Consider the following 21,075-nt stretch of genomic DNA (forward strand, 5'->3'; position numbering starts at 1 on the left):
GGTGAATGAATGAATCCATCGTTATAGGTGATATATGACATCGGCGAAGATCAACGTTAAATAAAGAAAGATGTAGCCTACACCTTGATTTATCAAAAGGAACAAGTACAGTAAAATTGTTTTAAGCGTATACAGAAGCAACTATAGCAATTTTGAAAGCTTTTGAAACTTCTTCAGGCAGGCCTTATGGCTAGAGGTTGTTGTTAAACGTCTAATAAATACCAATACAGATGTAATAAGCATTTTTTAAGGTTTCTAATAAATCTTAGGAAATGACTAGAAGTTTATTCTGACGAAGAATGAATATCAAAGCCCGTACAGAAGTAGTTAGGGCAAAGCTGGGCAAAACGGACCCTTCACTTATCTCGTCTTTGAAAATAGTTACCGTCAATATGTGTTTGCTGAACAGTGACTATAGTGGAAAAAACGTCTGTGGCGAAAAATGAAGCAACCAGGGAGGGGAGAAAATGTAGCCTAGATGATATGAAGATATTAAAAAATAATTATAAGTAAAATTATAAAGTTCATGTAAAGGCGAAGTTATTTTTGATAAATAATTTGTATATAAGGGCCTCTTTATTAATCCGAGACAGTTAGACGTTTTAAGTTTAAAGATTTTAAGAAAATTGGGGCTTAATGCGATGCGTATTGCTGGGGCAAAACGGTCCCCTCACAAGGTAATTCGTTATTACGAGTGTAACTCAACTTAAAACTTTACCGTTTGTGTTTTGATTGGCCTTTCAGTAGAGAATTTTGGAATAAAATTATTTCTCATTATTTTGTGTTTAGATCGGTTTTAAGGAAAGGCTAGACAATCAGAAGTTTGAACAACATCTCGTGTAAAAAAGATTGATTAATATTTGTTTTAATACTGATAAGTTGGTATAGCATAACAGGAATATAAGGTAGTTTATATACGGCCTATTTATAAACATATAACTTATATTGATGAAATGCTACTATGCATAGTGCTATTTTGTTTTCTATGATGTTTTGGCCATTTTAGCCCCGTGCAAAAATCAGCAAAAAATCATTAATTTATTCAGAAGGTTTGCTTCGGTAAGTTGTTCTTTTTAGGATTGAAGTAACCTGCAGTAAGATTTTTCGGTTGCCAACATACCCATCAAAAATAAATATATCGCACAACTCAAAAAGTAGGCTTTTTATTTAAGGGGTCCGTTTTGCGTAGGGTCTAAAAGGCCAGTGCTTTTCAACTCATGGGATGGTACGCACTTGTGCGGATGAAAAAAAATTGTAATGTGGATGACTAACGTCTTGCGGATAAATGTGCGGATTAAAATGGTGCATCTTATAATTCATTATTATGTGTAGGCCTAATACAGAAATCAAATAAGCTGGTGCGCCCACTTTTGCGTTACAGGTACAGTAATATAGTATCTCAGTGGTTCATTGCAGCTTAAGCTATCTATTTAATATCGGCCAAGACCTAGTTACACGGTTTTAATACACAAACCCTTTTATTGTTATTTCACAAATAAACCTAATGGTTGCAAACTAACTGTGCTTGTTTCGTGCGGATGGAAATTTTCCGAAATAAAAAAGTGCGGATGGATATTTTAAAGGTTGGAAAGCACTGGCCTAGGCTATATAGGACAAGATATGTCTGTAAGATACCCTCTTGCATATAAAAGTGCAAACAAAAAGATTTAAGACACCCTTCCATCTTAGAGTGAAAACAAAACTGTTTTTTTTATTAAAATCATCAAGAAAGAAAATAAAAACACCACAAAAAAAAAGTAAAAAGACGTCATTAAATTAACCCGAAGTATATGATTTTCACTTTTGTAAGTAAGAAACAAACTTTTCTTGTATAAACCTGTTAAAACTACCGGGGCTCTTTCTATTTGGTTGGTAGAAAGTAGAGCAAAAAAGCGATCTACAAATACCGCATATATCGCACCGAACTTTATTTGATTTAGGGTGTCGGTTAGCGTTTGGGTGTGGGTGGGTCAAGCATTATTCTATTCATTATACTTAAAAATGCTTGACTCACCCAAACCCAAACGCCAACCCGCAACCTAACCCGAATAATGTGTGATGCGGTATTAGCAGATTTTTTGTAGACCTTTTTTCGCGTTACTTTCTACGTACCAAATTGATGGAGAGCCAAACTACCGCACTTGGTGCAGAACTGGTCTAAACCTAATTTATACATCCTAACTTACGCGTTTAAAAGTAAATCGTGTCTGGCTTGAAATGGCCTGCTAAGGGTCAGTCAACTTAACACAGGTAACTGAACAATGGACAGAGAACTTGTCAAAGCCTCACGTTTGGCGGCTGTACAGTGACTGTGAACGGATCGAGTTTCCATTGTTTTATCACAGACTTAGTTTCAGGTTTAGCGATCTTTTAAAGCGGGATGACATAGGATTATAAATATTTAGGTGAAAGTTCACAGAAATTTAGGTGACGACGTTGTTTCTTGCTTGAAACGTCTTTACCCGATTATATGTAACAAAGAAAAAACATTACTTTAATTACTCGCAAAATTTTTTGAGTAAAGGCATAAGATAAACAAGCCTTAGAAAAACGCAAGAAAGGCGTATTAGTTTATAGTATATAATAGTGTTAAAATGACACGAGTCAAGGTTTTTTAAACACAGAATTATTCAGTTTTGTAAACAAGGTCATTTTGTCCAAGTCAAGTCAAGGTCACTTCAGTCCAAGTCAAGTCATTTTTTAAATAACTTAAGTCCAAGTCATCTTCAAGTCAAACCACTAATATATATATATATAAAACCATTTTTGCATAAAAATGATAAGTAAAAACACATAATTCCAACCAAAGTCATTTGACTCGATGACTTTAGTCCAAGTCAAGTCATTTTAAAACGGCGACCTACATGCAAGTCATTACAACACTGCAACCAATTACCACCTTCAGCAATATCATTTTCTAAAATTTGTATTTTCACGATCGTACAGTTACGGGCGCGGGTAAGAAAAACAATTGCCACTCTGAAACGAGGACCTGCGCGTTTTCCAAACTCGCACGTGAATCGTGAGCGACGCGCGAGAAAATAAAAACAGTCCACGTTCGAAAAAAGTTAAAAAAACGGGGCGCAGGCAAAAATTCAGGAAAAAAGATTTTTTTTCGCGAATTCGGCTCTTTTTATAAGAAAAACACGATTTTTAAAATCGAATCGCAATATGTTGCATTTTTTATGTGGCTGGGCAAAACAAGCAATACTTAGTACCCCGAATTCCCTCGACGATTAGTAATAGCCCGAAACGCGATTGTAAAGACGAGAAAATCACTTGATAATGAATAGCGAGGATATGACCTCTAAAGAGTCGCTGGCGATAAAATGTTTTTCATCGAAAAGATGAAAACGAGATTGATTGATTTCGTCGCAAGCATCAAGAAGAAAAGATAGAAACGATTAAAAACAGTTTTGTCGACAAAAGAAAATACAATATATTCGTTCGACAAATCAATGAGTTACAGTAAAAATTAAAAATCCGACGGCGAACCGTCAATTTGTCAAAAAGTTTCTCGAAGGCTGTCACAGAGGTATTTGGGATATTTACCCCTTTTTCGAGTTTATTTGGATAAAGCCCACAAGGAGATTTTTCAAATGTCCTGTTGGCAACCGACATTTGTTTTAAAAATGGCACATTTGAAAATAAACTAATGTTTTTCCACAGTACAAAATTTACTTAATTAATATTCCCCAAAACAAAAATATAAATTTCAATGTTTAAAAAAATGTTTTTTACAGGCAAATTTGCGCCAGCAAGGACGTCTGTTCCAATTGAAAAACAGAAATTACTTTGTTTGGTTTAATTTGGTGACTATTTCGGCCGTAAAAATGCAAATGACGTAAGGTCTACAAAACGAGAAAAACATACTATTCTGCTTTAGTTTACTTGTTAAACACCTGTGACTAGAAATGTTCAATAATATCGGATCAGGGCCGATACCCGGTTTCAAGTGGTAGTCGCCCTAGCAACCTAAAAAATGCATTTTAGAGCGGTTTAACTGCGCCGGTTAGACAATAATGACGTCATTCAATATCGGATCGCAATAGTTTTCGTCCGATATGTTGGTATCGAAAAAAATGTATCGGACATTCCTGCGTGTTACATGCTTTCATTTCCGATTTTAATCGGACGGAAATAAGACAACGGACAGGCTAAAAACAAGTATTGCCTAAAAACAGCGCATTTACAGTTCGGGAGTTTGTTCAAAATGCGACTCGTTATCTGCTGAAAATCACCTACACAGAAATAAACCAAAAAATCGGTTTACACAATCGGATAATATTCGTAAATGCAATCGTATAAGCAAGGTAGCGTTCATTTATAAACCTTTTTCTAACATTTTTTAAAGCATTATTTCTAAAGAGGGTAAAAAATCGCACCGTCGCGTTTGTCAATGATTAAAAAAAACTCTTTATAGAGTTCAAATATCCGAGTATTTGCTAGAGAAAAGAGAAAACGCAATTTCTAGTCTGGAATTTGACCTAGAAAAGAATTTAGTTCAAATACTCGTTTGTTAGTCGACCTAGTAATGGTTGAAGTTTAGTTACTCAATGAGTACAGTTCTAAGCAACAAGAAACTTCAACAACTCGCTGAGTACCCATCAACCGTCGAGTACTTGTCCTAGTAACAAACGGAATCTAATTACTCTTTTACTATTCGACTTGGTAATGCTTAAAGTTCAGCTACTCGGTGTGTACGCTTCTAAGCAATAGCAAAAATTAACTACTCGTTAAACACTCATCTGAGTAGCGAGTAGAGTACAAAGGCTTGCCGAAAACTAGGTACGTTCGTACAAACAGTTCAAGTGTGATTTAAGCAATTGGAAAACGGCCCACCTTTACGAGTTAAAAATCCAGCAAAAATCGCGACAAACAAGTGACGTCATAAATTGACGACAAAAGTGACGTCACGCACGGGTCGGTTGACTTTGCATTAGGGACGCTTTAGAACTTAAGATCGAACGGTGCACGGAAAACTGTGAAAAGTCTTGGTGTTTTCAAAATGGCGACGGAGCGAAATGCTTGTTTTGGAAGAGGAAAAGTATTGAGATATTTTTGACATTGCAAGTAGTTCTGACGTCATTAGTTTTATCCCAACATTGGACTTCGGAAGCATTTCATTTTAAAAGGGAGCACGGTTAATAATTTTTCACTATTATATGTTTAAAAGCGTTTTTATTTTTTTACTATATGTTTTAAAGCTTTTTTTTAACAAAAAAGCATACTGCTTTTAAATGGGCCACGCACATTGGCCAAAGAGTAAAACGTAAAAAAATGCTTAAAAAGAAAGCTTTAGGATTTTCGAGAGATTTTTAAGATTTTTCGAAGACCGAATTTCAATAACCATTTACTTTAAGTTGTAAGCATAGAAGCCAATACCGCCAATCGTAATGTTAAATGGGTGAGATGACTTACAAAGCCATTTCATCTAGAAGTTGCGCGAAAAAAAACATTGGCTACGTCATTAATGACGTAACAGCGGTAACAAAGGTCAACGCGACGGTAAAGCGAACCTATATCGAGAATAATAGTAATAATATTAATAGTAATAAGCTAATCTTCGAAGCGAAAAGAGAAAAAGCAAAAACAAAACAAAAGAGAGATGTTTTTTTCCGAAAACAGCGGAAATAAAATGTCAGAGTTCTTTCGCCACGAGTTCATATGGAAAATTTACGAGTCATCCAAGTTAAACTCCATTACTTGGCGGTTACTCCGTAATTTCAGCGACCATTTGAGTTTTGGTAAATGTAAACCTTTTGTCATTTCCATCCGAATTCTGCATATTTTGAATTAAAACATTTCGCAAACTATCTAGGCAGGTAAGAAAAAGCGATTAACCATAACTTAAACATTTTTAACGCATGTGAGTTTTTACGAAGACGATTTAAAACGATATAGGTTTTGCACGTACAATGTTCGACACTGTAACCAAAGATACTTACTTTAAAATAAGAATCTAGACGTTAGGAGCACAACTATAGCTTAGCAAACTGGTGAAAAATCTTTAGGGTCACGGAATATCTACTAGCACTTAAATCATAGGAATATTTAATGATAAAATGACAACAAAATGTGATCGCCAACTTACGTCGATCGATGATTTATCCTGATTCAAATGTTAACAAAAATTTGGCATAGTGCGTTGTGTATACAACATTAATTTCCTACATAAACATGTATCATGTAATAAACTTCGCTAATTTCTTTCTCAAAGACGCATTTACATATAGTAATCTATTCTTAGGAAAATCGAAAAAGTTTGAGAAGATATTCAAGGGTTTTAAGCGACGAAACTTTGAATTTGGGATTTCTCAGTAAGAGCCAGGATAAAAAGAATGTATGGAGGCTGCTTTGAAAATTTGGAAGATATTAAATGAACTCGTTTGGCAATCTGGTTTGGAAACGACTGAAACAAAATTTGTGTTTTTTGTGGATTTTCGACATGATATGTAGAACTGTAACAAGTTGGAAGATGGGCACAAAGTCGTCTTAAAAATTTGTTAAAAACTGTTATAAAAAATTTACAGAGAATAAGGCTGTGATGGACACACAACAGAGAGGCTTGTGTTTTTTCCTTGATTTTGATTATTACTGCGTTTGAAAACCTAAGGCATAATTGGGATCGTAAGCCTCATTTTTTTCTTTCGTTTATCGAAAAATTAAAATTTTCTAAATTTTAACCGAAAAAATATAGGGCTATAACCGAGAGGCCGAAAGATTTCTTCGTTCTGTCATTTTGAAAACGGGTTCAAATTCAAACGCAATAAACCTTAAATTGTCACCGCGATTTGCAAAAAAAAATCAAGTTATAGAAGAAATAAACGTATGCTTCAGCAAGTCGACGCCATGACGTCACAAAGGCAAAACCACCAAAGCGTGACGACGATCAAAAGCGTCGCTCTCGCCTGCCACCCAGCGGCGGCCGTTCGGCGTCCGTCATTAGCTGCGCAAAGGGGGGCGGGACAACGGGAAAAAGGGGGCGTGGTCGTCTCACTCGAGTATGAGGCTTATAAAGGATGAGATCTGTCGCTTGTCCTCGTGCAAATGGGATTGGACGAAGGCGTGGTCTTCCAGGTCTCGGTATGTGGGGCGCTGGGCTGGGTCCTTGTTGAGACAACAGCGGCAGAATGCGTGGAGCTCGTCGGAGAAGGAGTGGTCGGGGAGGGAGGGGGAAGGGTCCTCAACCACCTGGAGATTAGGTTGAGAACAAATTTTGAAAAAAATTAAAAAAAAAGGATCTTGTGGGTGATTTCAACCATCGACTGTTGGTTATAAACGGTCTTTTTACTTTTCTAGGTTAACGATGCCCGACAGTTTTATATATAACCCAGTTTAATTTATCAGCCACAATAAAAACAAAGCAAACTTAAAATGAAAAAAATTGACAAATTATATTAGGCAGTATCTCTGTTTTTAGGTGATATTACCTGTCGACTGTAGGTCATTAACAACCATAAAGGGACTTTTAGGGAGCTAATATTCCACGTGAATGTTAAGGCAGATATAGTGTTTGGCCGCATTATGGCAGTCGTTCTTGTGGGACGTATTAATCATGGACCATTTTAACAGTTGTTTTATAGCATGCCAGTTATAAAATGTGTAAATAATTAGCAATTTTAACAAAAATGTTCAAAATTGTTTCATTAATGTTTAAAAATCTATACATAGCAACCCCAGAAATCCCGGATTTCTGATAATATCCGCTCGGGGCCGATACCCGATACCAAGTGTTAGTATCGGTACTCGGACGATACTAGGGTGGTATCGGTGCCGATCCGATACCGAATTGACAGCAATTTCAGCAAAAATATGCGATCTAACGCAGTGATTTCTGCCTTGAACGTAAAGTTCGCAGAAAACAGTAAGTTAATAGCTTAATGCAGGGGTTCTTAAACTGGGGTCCATGGACCCCTTGGGGGTCCGTGAACTAGCTTTAGGGGGTCCATGAAGATCTAATTGAAATATTAGTGTATATTTAAGAAGTAATCTGATCATTAAAGAAAACAATTTAATCAAAATAAAACGGTTTTGCACTGAATGTATTTAGACTCCATTTCACTTTCGCATTTTTGGACCAAAATCAGCAAATTTAGGAAGTATATTTCTATTGTGACGTCTATTTATGACGTCATTTTTTAATTTTTTTTGCCTACAGTGGTCCACGCGAGATAAAAGAAAATTTTAGGGGTCCGCGGTAAGAACAGTTCAAGAACCCCTGGCTTAATGGGAAAATGACTAAACTTTTCAAATTTGTGCCTTTGAAAAATGACTTTGAACGTTTCAATTAAGTCTATATTGGTTGTTTAGGCATGGCAATGACGTCATTCGTTATCGGATCGCGATAGTTTTACACGGAGAAAGAATGCTTTGTACTGTTGTCTACTGGTACTTAGCCTAAAACAACTTCCTTCGCATCTAAATAACGAGCCATTTGATCGGCGTAAGTAAACACAAGGTCTGAAGATATTGTTATTGTTGCGAAGTTGATGGGTTTGGTAAACGTGGACACGCCTTTGTAATAACAAGAAAAGAACCGCAATATATATCAAACACAAGTTGTTTTGAGACGGAAAACACACGAATCTGAAATCCGGATATTTGGAATTTATTACACATTTTATTATTATTTTATCAAGAGGTTCACGAGGAAAGGCTGTAAGTTCATAAAAATTTTTTATTGTATTACTTTATCTCATAGACGACAAATCAAAATTGCTACTGGCCGAGAAACGTAAATATAACAAAATAACACTTTTTTACATAAAAACAAATATTTTTTTACCTTACATTGTTTACTGACAAAAATGTTTATTTTCGAAACCAAATGTTTGTTTTTCTTAAAAAATATTTTTATATTTTGACCATTGCGTTGGGGATACATGAAATAGTTTTAAGGGGTCCATGAGAACTAATTGAAATAATTGTGAATTATTCAAAGAATGGTGAATTTTTCAAACGAAAAATAATTGAATTAAAAAAAACGTTTTAGCACTAAAATGTATATTTAGAGTTTAGACTCATTTTAGACCAAAAACAGTAGGTTACCCAGGTCTACTTGTTTTATAACATCAATTTATGACGTCAGCTGTAAAAAAATCATGCCTACCCTGTTATGCGGCTATTTATGAAAAAAGTTTAGCGTTCCCTGATCAAGAACCTTCGCACAAACAAAAAACTATATGTTAGCAGCCGGAGTTTAAAAAATTTAAGAACCCCAAGTGTTAGAATAAGAAAAACAAAAAGTAATAACATTTTCCCCGAACCTGTTTGAGCTGCTGAAAGGGATTCTTCCACGTGTCGTAGGGGAAATCCCCTGTGGCCACTTCGATCATGGTGATACCGAGGCTCCATACGTCACTCTTGACGTCATAGCCCTGCTTGTTCTTGGCAGGGTCGATACGTTCTGGCGCCATGTAAGGCTTGCATCCGGCGTCGATCGTTTTTGCCAGCGAGTCGACCAATTGACCGCTGATGCCAAAATCGCATAGCTTCACTTGACCTACAAAGTGAAATAAAAATTACTTCATTGCTTTGAATAAAATAAGAACCTTTCCAGATTTAGCAAATAAAAACGTGCAGTTAACTTGCCTAAACTAAGTTTTTTTGCCAAAAACGAGCCATTTTATCATAAAATAAAACTTACTGCTTTAATGATGTAAAAAAGTTGACGAAATAAAAACGTACAGCTTGGCCTAAAAGAAGTTTTTTTTTACAGAAAATGCAGAGAAATTTTGCCGTAAAATAAAAATTTTGTCTGACTCAGAGTTGCCGAAAAAAATTATGAAAAAATTCAAGAATTTTTTAGGAGTGTAAAGACCTAAAATTGAAACGTTCGACATTTTTCATAATATAATTCGAAAGTAAAACAGTATATATGGCATGGTCAACACATATAATTTTTTAATTGATTTCGAAACGGCACTTTCTGAACACATACTTCAATGAAATAAACTACAAGACTATACTTTGCAGTGCGCAAATCAATTTAAAGACATTCCGAAAACTTTTAAAGATCAAAAACTTTGTGGCAACCGTGATTAACCATAAAATAAAACTAAAAAAGTTCAGGAACTCCTGCCCCAAGGGTACAAAACACCAATTGAAAGCACCTCGAGTGTTTGCTTTAGCAAAGACCAAGTAACGAAACAGACACTAACGTACGGCGAACAGCGATTCGAGGAAATATGACAGGACCGAAGCTAAAATAATCGCATGCTTGATTCTCGTGTAGAGCAGTGGTATCCCACCTTTTTATTACCCGACCCCAATTCAATTTAACTGAAATCAGCATCTCCATTAGACCCATTTTTTTTAAGATAAGTAATGCTTGAATAAATAACAAAGCGATTGAGTTCATGCTTACTTATACACAAGTCGAGATTCTCTTTTATTTATTTTAACACTCTTGTTACACTCATTACGCTCGTTTAAGCCACGACCGCAATGAAATCACGCAAACTGCATGTATTGGTGTTGGCGATCCCATAAAAGGTTTAGGCCAGTTTTTCTTAAACTGGTGAATGGTTCACCCCAGGGTGAATACATTTTTTGCAGGGGTGAACCAATCAAAAGGGATGAATAAGGGTGAACCGTCAGAAATGGATGATAGCTCTGCAGTAAATCGACTACTGAACTGGTGTTTTTTAGTGTTTTTTTGCTTATTGTAATAGTGAAGTTGGTTTGCACTGAGTATATATAAGTACAAATATTTAATTACTGTGTTTTGTGTTATTGTAGCTTTATATCTCTGGACTCGAGAAATTGTGGATTTGCAATGGTAAAACTTAGCTTGAGTTAATCTTAACAAAAATCGAAACAACCTAAATCATTTTGTGCTGTTATATATAGACGAGATATTTTATAATATCATTAGACAAGGGTTAATGAAATCTGGAGATAGATGCTAGGGGTGAACAAAATTAAAAAAGTTAAAGAAACACTGGTTTAGGCGACCCCACGCGCCCCATAGGTTGTACACCATTGGTGTAGAGTACATTACACAAAACTACATTCATTGCTGCCATACATTCATGAAATTCCTGCCCTTCTTCCAATGAACTGTATTGATGGACACAAAGTAAACATCACATTTACATTGGAATGTTGACTTGGTGTTCGATCAATCAAGATCAGTGAGTTACAAAAAGGCCCGGTGTTCAAAACTATTTAAACAACAGTGATTCTGTTTTCTAATTTTAAAGGCGAAACATATACATCCGGAAAACCTTTTAAAATGACTCAGTTTGGTTAAACCCAACCACAAGTCAACTTTTGAACAAAGAACAATAAACAAAAAAGCCAAGTCGTTACGGGAATGAAACCCAAATAATTGTAAACATTTCTATTTTAACACTGAGGAAATACGAGATAAAAACAAGTGTTTTCATTGAATCTTTTTCAATGAAATTGGGTTGTTTGTCCCCATTTTTGCACATAAATCAATTTGCTGGCTTTTTTACATTTTTTTTTGTTCGAGTTATTACTCATAGTCGGACGATTTTAGCAATTTCAATTGTTTAACTTTTAATGACTTGATTTGGAGTAATAATGACTCGACTGGGAGGACCTGGGCAACTGACGCAAAAGTCCTATTAAAATAACTCTGCTTTCGGTTCGACTAACGGTCAAATCACGTTTTTCAACTTCGTTTGCAATTTTGAACAATAACAAAAAAAGCAACAATGGCTTTCGGGCGGGATTTTCGAAAGTGCCGATTGGGCAACACGAAACGCGGGTAAGAACCGCTTTCGGATTGGTCGAGGCAATTAGGCGGTAACTTGTTACTTGATACTGGGGAGCGTTAAAACAATGGAGATAATAAGTGGGCGAAACTAGAAGGAAAGCTAGTCTAGTTGTTCAGTGGAAAGTGGAATATTTTAGCGTGATTTAATATATCATAAGGTAACTATAAATAAATAACGGGTGTTTCCCCATTTCGCAAACTGTGTCCGAATAGTGATGGGAAAAAATCCTATAACAAAAAATATTTAAAACATAATGTCGTCGAATTCACATCATAGGCCAATGTTTCTCCAAAGATTGTAATTATCAATTGTTTCTGCTGATTACCTTTACAAAATTTTACATTCGCTTTCTTAGTAAATTGAAATCACAAGTTCTCCATAACACTCTTTCTTGCTGATAACTATAATAATAATTCAATGTAATTATGCAATTCTAAATTTATATCACAAACAAAACAATTAGGATTATAAAAACATGGTTTCTGTGGAAATTAATAGACGAGTTCTTAAGCAAGATCACATGTTGCAAACGAAACTTGAACAATAAAGGGCTTAAAGTTTCGCCTTATTAAAGCCGTTACTGTTAGGTCATAAAGCGAAACTGCAATCATATACTAAAAAGCAACTGACTTTCAACCTTCCAAAGAAACAAATGTTTAAATATCGCCTATTTAGAGTTGATTGAAGCAACAAAGAAAATTCAAGTTTTCAAAAAGCCGAGAGTATTGTACATCGACCTTAAAGACAAATTTACATACAACAGCTGCAATTACACAACAATGACAATAACAACAACTAGGTATGTACGATAATATCAAATTGGAGCCGTTAAAGTGGTAGTATGGCTACTGGTCCGATACTAGGGTGGTATATCTTCCTATCCGACACCAAATTAATATTACAAATTTCAGCCAAGATTTTTGTCCAACGCACTGAATTCTACCTTAAAATATTAATTTTCCAGAAAATATTAATCACCTAATGAAAACTAAACTTTATCACGCTAAAACAAATTGTGGCCTAAAAACCTTGAAATGCATTCAGATGTTTTAATTACGTCTATATTGCTTTTTCGATCGTAGTAATGACGTCATTCGGTATCGGATCGCGATAATTATCGTCCAAAATATATTAATACTGAGCAAGAACTTCAGACTATTTCTCGAAGCATCGTTTGACGACAAGAGCGACTTTCATCTGAACAATACCGGAGCCAGATTGATTGTTCGCTTGTAGACAGTACAATTAATTACTATTAGTACTTTTAAAAGTCGAAAGAAACCTGAGGTCACACGACACACGAAGATTAATTGTGCGAGATTCACCATGACCAGGGGATCTTAGTCAAATATGGCGCGTCATTTAATAGTCATTTGGGTCGAAAATATCAGTGCATCGGTATCAGAATAAAAAATCAAGTATCAGACATACCTATTCAAATTAATTAAAGAACAACAGCAATAACCCTTCACAAGAACTCAGACTATTCCTCGAAGCATCGTTTGACGACAAGAGCGACTTTCATCTGAACAATACCGGAGCCAGTTTAATTGTTTGGCGAAAGCAGAGTGAAGAAATACAAGGCGAAAGGTCGGAAAAGAACAACGACAACAAAGACAAACAGACACACGTGTGTGTAGGGGTGCAGATACCCCCTCAAAATGAACGCGTGAGTCACAACAATCAAACGACCGAGCCGCTCTAAAATCGAAAGTAACGTGTGCGAAAAAAATAGCGCAGAATCGGACAAACGAAGCGATTGAAGATTGATTCGAAATGGCTTAAAGGACAATTCGCTTTTTAGGGCGTTTTTTTCACCAAAGGTCGGCTGCGACGAAATAACTGGCCTTATTGTGCCGGAAAATTTTAAGTCGAACAATCCGGCGCCTATTTTCAAACATTTATCTCTCTCGCGCGCCGGAACCTTAAAAATAGACCGCTAACAATCGCGTCCATTCAAGCCGAACAATGGGCCGCACAATGCCGACTGTGACGTCACACATGAGAGCGCGTGCGAAGAAGCTAGGTCAAGGCCGTGTTTCGGAAGTGTACAGGAACCTTTCGGGCCCCCGGGGCATGATTTACGAGGCCAATTTGCACAGCCGCGTTTTTTGGGCCCAGCTCTTCGTGTTTTCCTACTAAAGATGGGCTAAATAGACACAAATTGGACTTAAAAAAAATCGGCCTGACTTGAAAGCACTTAAATTTGTTGCGAGGGTCAAAAATGACCAAAACTTTTTGGCTTGCGGAGTCAACAGAGCTGATAATTAGATTGAGACACCCTTACTAGTATTTAAGTGGTTTGTTGAAATATTTTAATAAACAAAACTGAAATAAGACATAAATTTTGCACTATGTTGAAAAACATTATGGAACCTAATAAGAATATCAAAGCCACGGTTGAAAATGATTAAAGAGTTATTCGAAACGTACAAAATGATACCTACTTCTGTATGGGCTTTGATATTCTTATTACGTCTTACTACAACCTCCAACCATTATGCTCCAAAGATTATTGAACTTGTTTTCAAGAAACTTACTTTGAAATCAAAAATTTAATTCCTAAAGTATGAACAACGATTGGATTATCAAAATCGAAATCAAAAATTATAATTCTACGGAACCTTGGGCCTTATAGTAGGCACGACAGTTAAGAAGACTAGACTTAAATAGAGTGTGAGGCAAAAAATTAAGCCGGGTTCTTTTTCGAGTGGCCAGAAAAACGGCCCTAAAGGCACGTGATCGTATAACGAGGTCAATTCGAAAACAGCATCGTTGTTGAGTTAAGCTTGTTGCTCTAGTTAATCCGGTGGAGAAATTTGGGTTAAACTTTTCGGAGAACTTGCCTTTCCGATGCCTTAATGCTGCGGTGCGTAAAAAACACAAGTTCGGCTCGAAAGAGTGAAAGGACCCAAAACGTTTGAAAACGGCCTCAAATTCCACGATATACGCGTGATATTGCGTAAGTTGCTTGGGTAAAACGGAATATCGCGTCAAAATAGTGCAGCTTAAGCACTAGTTACGCCAAAAACATTGGAAAAAGACATCCATCAGTAAATCCGGCAAAGTGCGTATTGCGTAAGTCGCTTATGTGTAAAAAGTAAAAACTGTAATTTCAGTTCTGAATAGTAACTAAAACTAAATCACTAATTTCGATATGCTGGGATCCATGAAGCTTATTAGGGTTTATATATGTCAACACGACAAACGTTTGAATTTCTATTACGTTGGTTGCTTAAAGGTTTCATTCGAAAAACAAAATCTGCCTCCATCCGAATAGTGAAAACAAAAGATTCTAGTTGCACATCAAAGATTAGACTAAGTACAGAACTTAGTAAACCGAAAATCAGTGCATCGTCATTTAGCTGCAGCAGTTGCGGCTTGCGTAGTGCACCACTTGCCTAGAAATGTTGGTTTAGGTTTTTATTTTGCGTATTCTTGACTTATGTTGTGTTATGTTTTTAGATACTGAAGATGCTTTTATAGCGAAATACATTTATCTTTTTATAACATCCAAACAAACTGATTTTCGGTTTACTAAGTTCTGTACTTAGTCTAATCTTTAACGTTGGTTGCTTATGAGTAAAAAAAAACAAAGTTCGGTTTTAAATAGTGCAACTTAGGTACAGGTCGGATCTATGACATTTAAAAATCGCAACCATCTGTAATTACGGTAGAAAGTGTATGTTATGTGCGTTGGGTAAAAACAGAGATCTTGGCTTTAAATAGCGAAGTACTGGTTACGATTCGGCCCGATTTGCGCCCAAAACGTTGGAAACGGGTGCAACTGTAAACGTGTAGCTTACGTGTTTGGACGAGTTTGAGAAATCCCCTCCACCAAGTTTGATTTGCCTTTCTCCTGATTTTCTCCTAATTATACATTTTTTATACAAAGCTTAACCTTTGGTGGTATTTTCGTGATCAAACTGGAATTTTGTGTAGCGGCTTTTCGCAAAAAAACAACGCACAGTTTGGGTGCAACATTACAACATCATAACAAAAAGGATACTAAAATACAATGCTCTTTAAAAGCTATATTTGGTCATAAACAATGTGAACAAATCACAGCAATTAAAAAGTACACTTGTGCAACGTTTTACAGGTTTTTAGTCAAAAAAGAGAATTTCAATAGGGTTTACGTTTTAATAGTAAAACCACCACCAGTCACCACACACCACTATGTAACCTTTTTTTTAAAACAAAAATAAAATTGATGTGCTATAAAGGGACTTTTTAGTAATGCCATACATAGGCGAATAATCATCTCTTAATATTTGTCATCTACGTGAGTGCTGTAATTCGATCGTTGACGAGCTTCAACTAATTCGATGGTTTTCCATTTGCAGCGATGACCGAGCGTTTGTGAAACAACATAGGCCCGTCTTACGTAAGCATAAGACGTCGACCCAAACCACAAAATACGACCACCACTAACGCTTACAAGAGGAGAGATTATGACGCGATTTGCATATCCGCTTCGCTGAGAGCTTTCTACTTGGACCAGTCGTACGCAGAGATCGAATTGTTTGTTGGATTTGCGCTAGGCGAAAACGCAGGATCGAAATTAGGATTACGGATACTTGACATTTTGTTCCGGTTCCGATTCCCTTCAATTATAGGGGGAAAAATACTAAAATGACCAAAATTGCAGTCGAGTAAACATTAAAAATTTAAATTATAAAGAAGGCAAGCTAAAACAGCATTTCACAAAATTGTCAATGTTAACAAACACTGGCCTAGGACATATTTGGAAATATTTAAAACCCTGTGATTCACACATAAAATGATACAAACTTTAAACCCTACTATCCAATTTTTGTTCAAATATTAATATTTGTTATATCACAAAAGAACATTTCGTAGGCTACATGTACAATAAATCATTTCTGACACTGTAATAGAGTCATGCAAATAAAATAATCCATTTCAAATCCTGCTATCAAGAATTATAGATAAAGAAAAAAATTGAAAAACATGTAAAGGAATTATTTTTAACCCTGCTATTCAGCTTTACACATAAAAGGGAAATAAATTTTGATCCCGCTATTAAGAATTAGAGTAAAAAGAATTGAAACATTTTAAGAAATATTATTAGGCCTTGCAAATAAAATGTCAATTCCAACCCGGCTATACGCCTTTGCACATAAACGAAAACAAATTTCGAACCCTGCTATCGAGAATTATATACATTACAAAACTAAAATCTTAAGAGTAAAAAAAACAAAATTTTATCATTTCCAACCCTGTATTTAGGCTTTGTACAAAAAAGGAAATAAATCTAAAGCCCGAAGGCAGATGGCTCAACTAAGCGGGTATAAACATGACACGTGAGTCATGTTTGGCTTTTCGGCGCCGATTTTGTCCGAGCGCCCCGCATCGCAAGACGCTACACAATGAGGTACACAGAAAAGACAATAGCGCTATAATCAGTCGAAAGTGCGGCTTTTACGCTTCGCTGTTTGCCAGCAAAAACAATGAGGGAGGGGATAATGCGTCACTGTGCTGTGCTTGTCTTGTTACCATAAGCTAAAATAAAACTGCCCTGTTAAAAAATATCTTATCAACACAAGGTATCGCCAAATTTGCACGGCAAAACACAAACGAAACAATTTTATTTGTCTTAAGTAGGGCGATTATTTTTTGACTTTTCAATAAAAGTAAAAGTTTTGTCAAAATTTACACGTTAAGTCAAAATTTGTCAAAGTTTTTTCAAGTCAAAATCGAATTTAAATCAATGTGTTTCTAGCAGTTCAAAATTTTGTCAAAATAAATCATTTTCAGGTCAAAATTTTAATTTTTCAGGTCAAAAAATAATCGCCCTAGTCATAACCAAAATTTAATTTAAAAAAAAACGGGAAATGCCCCGAATAAAATGTTTAGGTCCACACACTAAATTTTGTCACGCCTTTAAAGCTGATCCAACTAATTTATTCGTTTCAATCAGTTTTTATTAACCGTAACGGGGAGACTTACGCTTATTGAAAAAAAAAATCGGGGTTTAAACGGCAGAACTGTGCTGTGATGTGTTTAATGTACATCTAAATGATACTGCTACGTTGTAAACAAAAACAGTATCAGAACTGATTCCAACAAAGAGCATTGATAAACTTGTGAGGCAAAAACACCAAAAACAAATTATTTTACATATTTGCAGAAATTGTTGCAACCAAGCAATCCGTTTGGTTAAGTTCAGTTTTTAACTGTATTGAGAAGTAGACATGCACATTGATGTCGCTTTATGGCAAATATTATCAAACCGGGAAATTGCGGTTTAAAACGCATAAATACCAAGTCAGTACTTTAAATAATTCCTGGATTAATAAACGAGAAGAATATAAAAAGTAGCATCTATTTGAGTCGCGAGTTCGACTCCTAAATTATGACTGCATACAAAGCAGGTATCGGTTCCTGTGCGCGTTTCATAACCGAGAGATGTTTTCGTTTGAGTAATAATGGTGCAACTTTCAGTAGGCCCGCAAAAAACCACGCACAACAAAACCACGCATTGCGCCACACACCTACAGACAGAACCTGGCTCCAACATTGCACGCGTGCAATTTCGCGGCGCCACCGTTAGACCAAAGGCTAGTCTTCCGAAACTTTGTGGCAAATAATTTTGACGTTAAAATCAACATATTTACGTAACATTTAAAAAAAAAATGTAACCAGCGTCTTTAGACCAGTCTATATTTTCAAATTGAAAATTTTGGGTGGTATTTCACGGATGTTCAGCCGAAAAATTCTGGCAGATAATTTTAACGCCAAAATAAACATATTTACGTAGATTTTTTTTTTGCAAACAAAAGTTTACCAGTGCCTTAAGACCGGTCTATACTTTCCAAATTTCGAAAAATAAATTAAATTTGAAAAATATTAATCCAATATTAATATTAGCCATAAAAATCAAATCTGCTATTGCACCCCAAGTTAAAACTAGACTTTGGGGATAGCGCAGGAATAAACCTTTTAAACGATGCCTCGTTTGGTACAATTTTTTGGGAGAGAAGGGTTTAATCTGGCAAAAGCGATATCGTTATTAATACCATTTTTCGAAACATTTTCGAAGTCCCTAGTATGCTCAATATGATTCAGAATCGAACGAAACTAAACAATAAAAAATTAAAAAAAGTTTAAATTAAAAAAATTCATATTTATTTAATAAGCCAAATATCGCGATTTTTTATCCAAAAACTTCGACCAACAAGGGTACAAATAATTTAATTTCCAAGTTGAAACCAAAAACATGCATATAGGCAACGATCCCACTTTTCCAACGATGCTTCGCTAGGTATAAAAATCCGTTATCCCTCTACCTTGGTTCTACCGCCGCTTTGACGAGGTTTGTGACTCATCTAATGAGAAAAAACGAGTCGAGAGAGTGCCAAGTTTTACCAGTGGCGCCGACCGTCGATATTTCACACGGCCGAGCCCAGTAACGTGATAGCTTGTTTTGCATTCGGTTATCTCCGCTCGCCGTTTATGTTTACGTTAGTGAGGTGCTCAGCCAAGCGCAGGGCTGTCTTCTGGCTGGTTTATGGGACTTTATTTTAACGAGACTGGAGCCTAATTCGCACTGCTTTACGTTATTAAGGCTTGCGACACATTTTTCTGAAGTAAATTCATGGAAAATCTGGGATTTTAAAGATCTAAAATTGGATCGTTCAAATTGTTTTTTTAAATAATTCTAAGGCAAAACGGTATCAATGCCTTGGTCCAGAAAATGACAAATATTTTTTGTAAACAAGTGACTGTACATTAGAAGCAGTTTTATGGGTTTTTTTTAAACGTGGCGGCGCCTAATTCGCACTGCTTTGCATTATGGACATTTTTGCATGTTGGGGTGAAGACTCCAGCTTTATGATTAATCCCTCATACAATATATAGGTTTTTAAAGATCTAACATTGAACCACTCAAAGCGTTTTTAAGATAATTCTAAAACACAAAACAGTATGATGTCATGTCCACAAAATAACAATTAAAAAACAGTTTTAACATGGCATTTTTCTGAACAACCAACTGTTCAACAAATCAACTCAAACAAAAACACAAAAAAATGTACATAAAATCAGATAAAATGTTTTTAAGACTTTATTCCAAGGCGACTTAAAGACTATTGCAAAACGAAGGGTTTTCAACGACTCTTCACAAAGTAATGAAGAACAAACCCGATTGTTTGACAAAAAAGATGTCAACAATCGGGTTGTAAAATTGGCAACAAAGGCGGATCTTTGTTAGTAAAGGGGCTTAGCCGTGTAATATATACTTTAGTTAAAACATAATACCTGTTTTGGGGCGCTGGCTCCATTTGTCGCTTCACATTTAGCCAAGAGGGGAAACTGCATTTGTACAGTTAAACGTGAGACAAACGCATGGTAAATGTTTTTGTTTTTTAAAGAAAAAAACTTTTTGACACAGCCGGACAGAAAGACGCGCTAATTCATTTATAAGAACGAATTCAAGGCGAATTCTTTTGAAAGGTTTTTTGAGAAAAATTTAAGGTTTCGAGGACAAATTCCCAGCGGAGATAACCGAAACTTTTGAAGGTTTTTAGGAACAAATGCTTACTTTGATTGCCATTTGAAACAGAAAAAACGGTATTTTTAACAGTTATGAACAAAAGAAACATATAACCGGTAAAAAAGGTTTAAATTGGCCGTCATTTGATGATAAATAGCGCCGAAAAAAGGCCCGGCCCGGCTTTACCATGGCCATAAAAAACGACCAGCTACTTGTCTCCATCAGACATCGCAATGCTGCTCTTTAAAACGTGAAGGCGGTCATTCGCGGGGATTTGGCTCGCACCTAGAGGCCGTTATTCCGAGCAATTTGCGTCTTTAGCGGCGCATCAACGAAAACAGACGGCGGCGCATTTCGAAGGGATAAAGTCCGCATTATTTTTAGGTTTTACAGCCGGCTGTGGCTGTCTTTTGAAAGTGAACGCTAACAACAACAAGGCTACGGATCATAGGGCGGCAAATTGAAGGTGTATCGCGTCGGGTTGACTAAATTGTTGGTGTGACGCGTTAAAATGTGATGTTGAGCGCTTGTCTGTTGATCCCTGGGTAAACACTAGGGCTGAGGGGAGTTTTTTAACTTTTCTTTGGTGTCTTTTGTTCTGTGGTGTAATGTTTTGCTGACTCTGTAAAGCTGGTATGTGATATGTATGTGGGGGCGGCGAAATAACTCTCTGCGGTTAATAACAGGTAAATTTTGGCTTTTTTGACATTACTTTCTCGTATTATGGCATTATTTTTTTGTAAATATAAGCCTTAATGATTAATTGTTTGATTTTCCACCGAGTACTATTTTACACTTACTGCATTT

At 36.0% G+C, this 21,075-nt stretch overlaps 1 protein-coding gene across 1 annotated transcript in view; it reads right to left on the reverse strand.

The window, feature by feature from the left end:
- Positions 1 to 2,918: 2,918 nt before the first annotated feature.
- Positions 2,919 to 21,075, reverse strand: part of LOC146165461 (dual specificity mitogen-activated protein kinase kinase 6-like) — a 31,379-nt gene continuing 13,222 nt past the window's right edge. The window contains exons 7-8 of the mRNA XM_083382008.1: positions 9,270 to 9,505; positions 2,919 to 7,194 (exon numbers count right to left, since the gene is read on the reverse strand). Of these exons, the coding sequence (XP_083238134.1) occupies positions 6,997 to 7,194; positions 9,270 to 9,505 (434 nt within the window). The 3' untranslated portion in view covers positions 2,919 to 6,996. The remainder of the gene's footprint in view (positions 7,195 to 9,269; positions 9,506 to 21,075) is intronic.

This window comes from Ascidiella aspersa, chromosome 2, assembly GCF_963924565.1.
Source record: "Ascidiella aspersa chromosome 2, kaAscAspe10.2, whole genome shotgun sequence".
Taxonomy (NCBI): Eukaryota; Metazoa; Chordata; class Ascidiacea; order Phlebobranchia; family Ascidiidae; genus Ascidiella; species Ascidiella aspersa.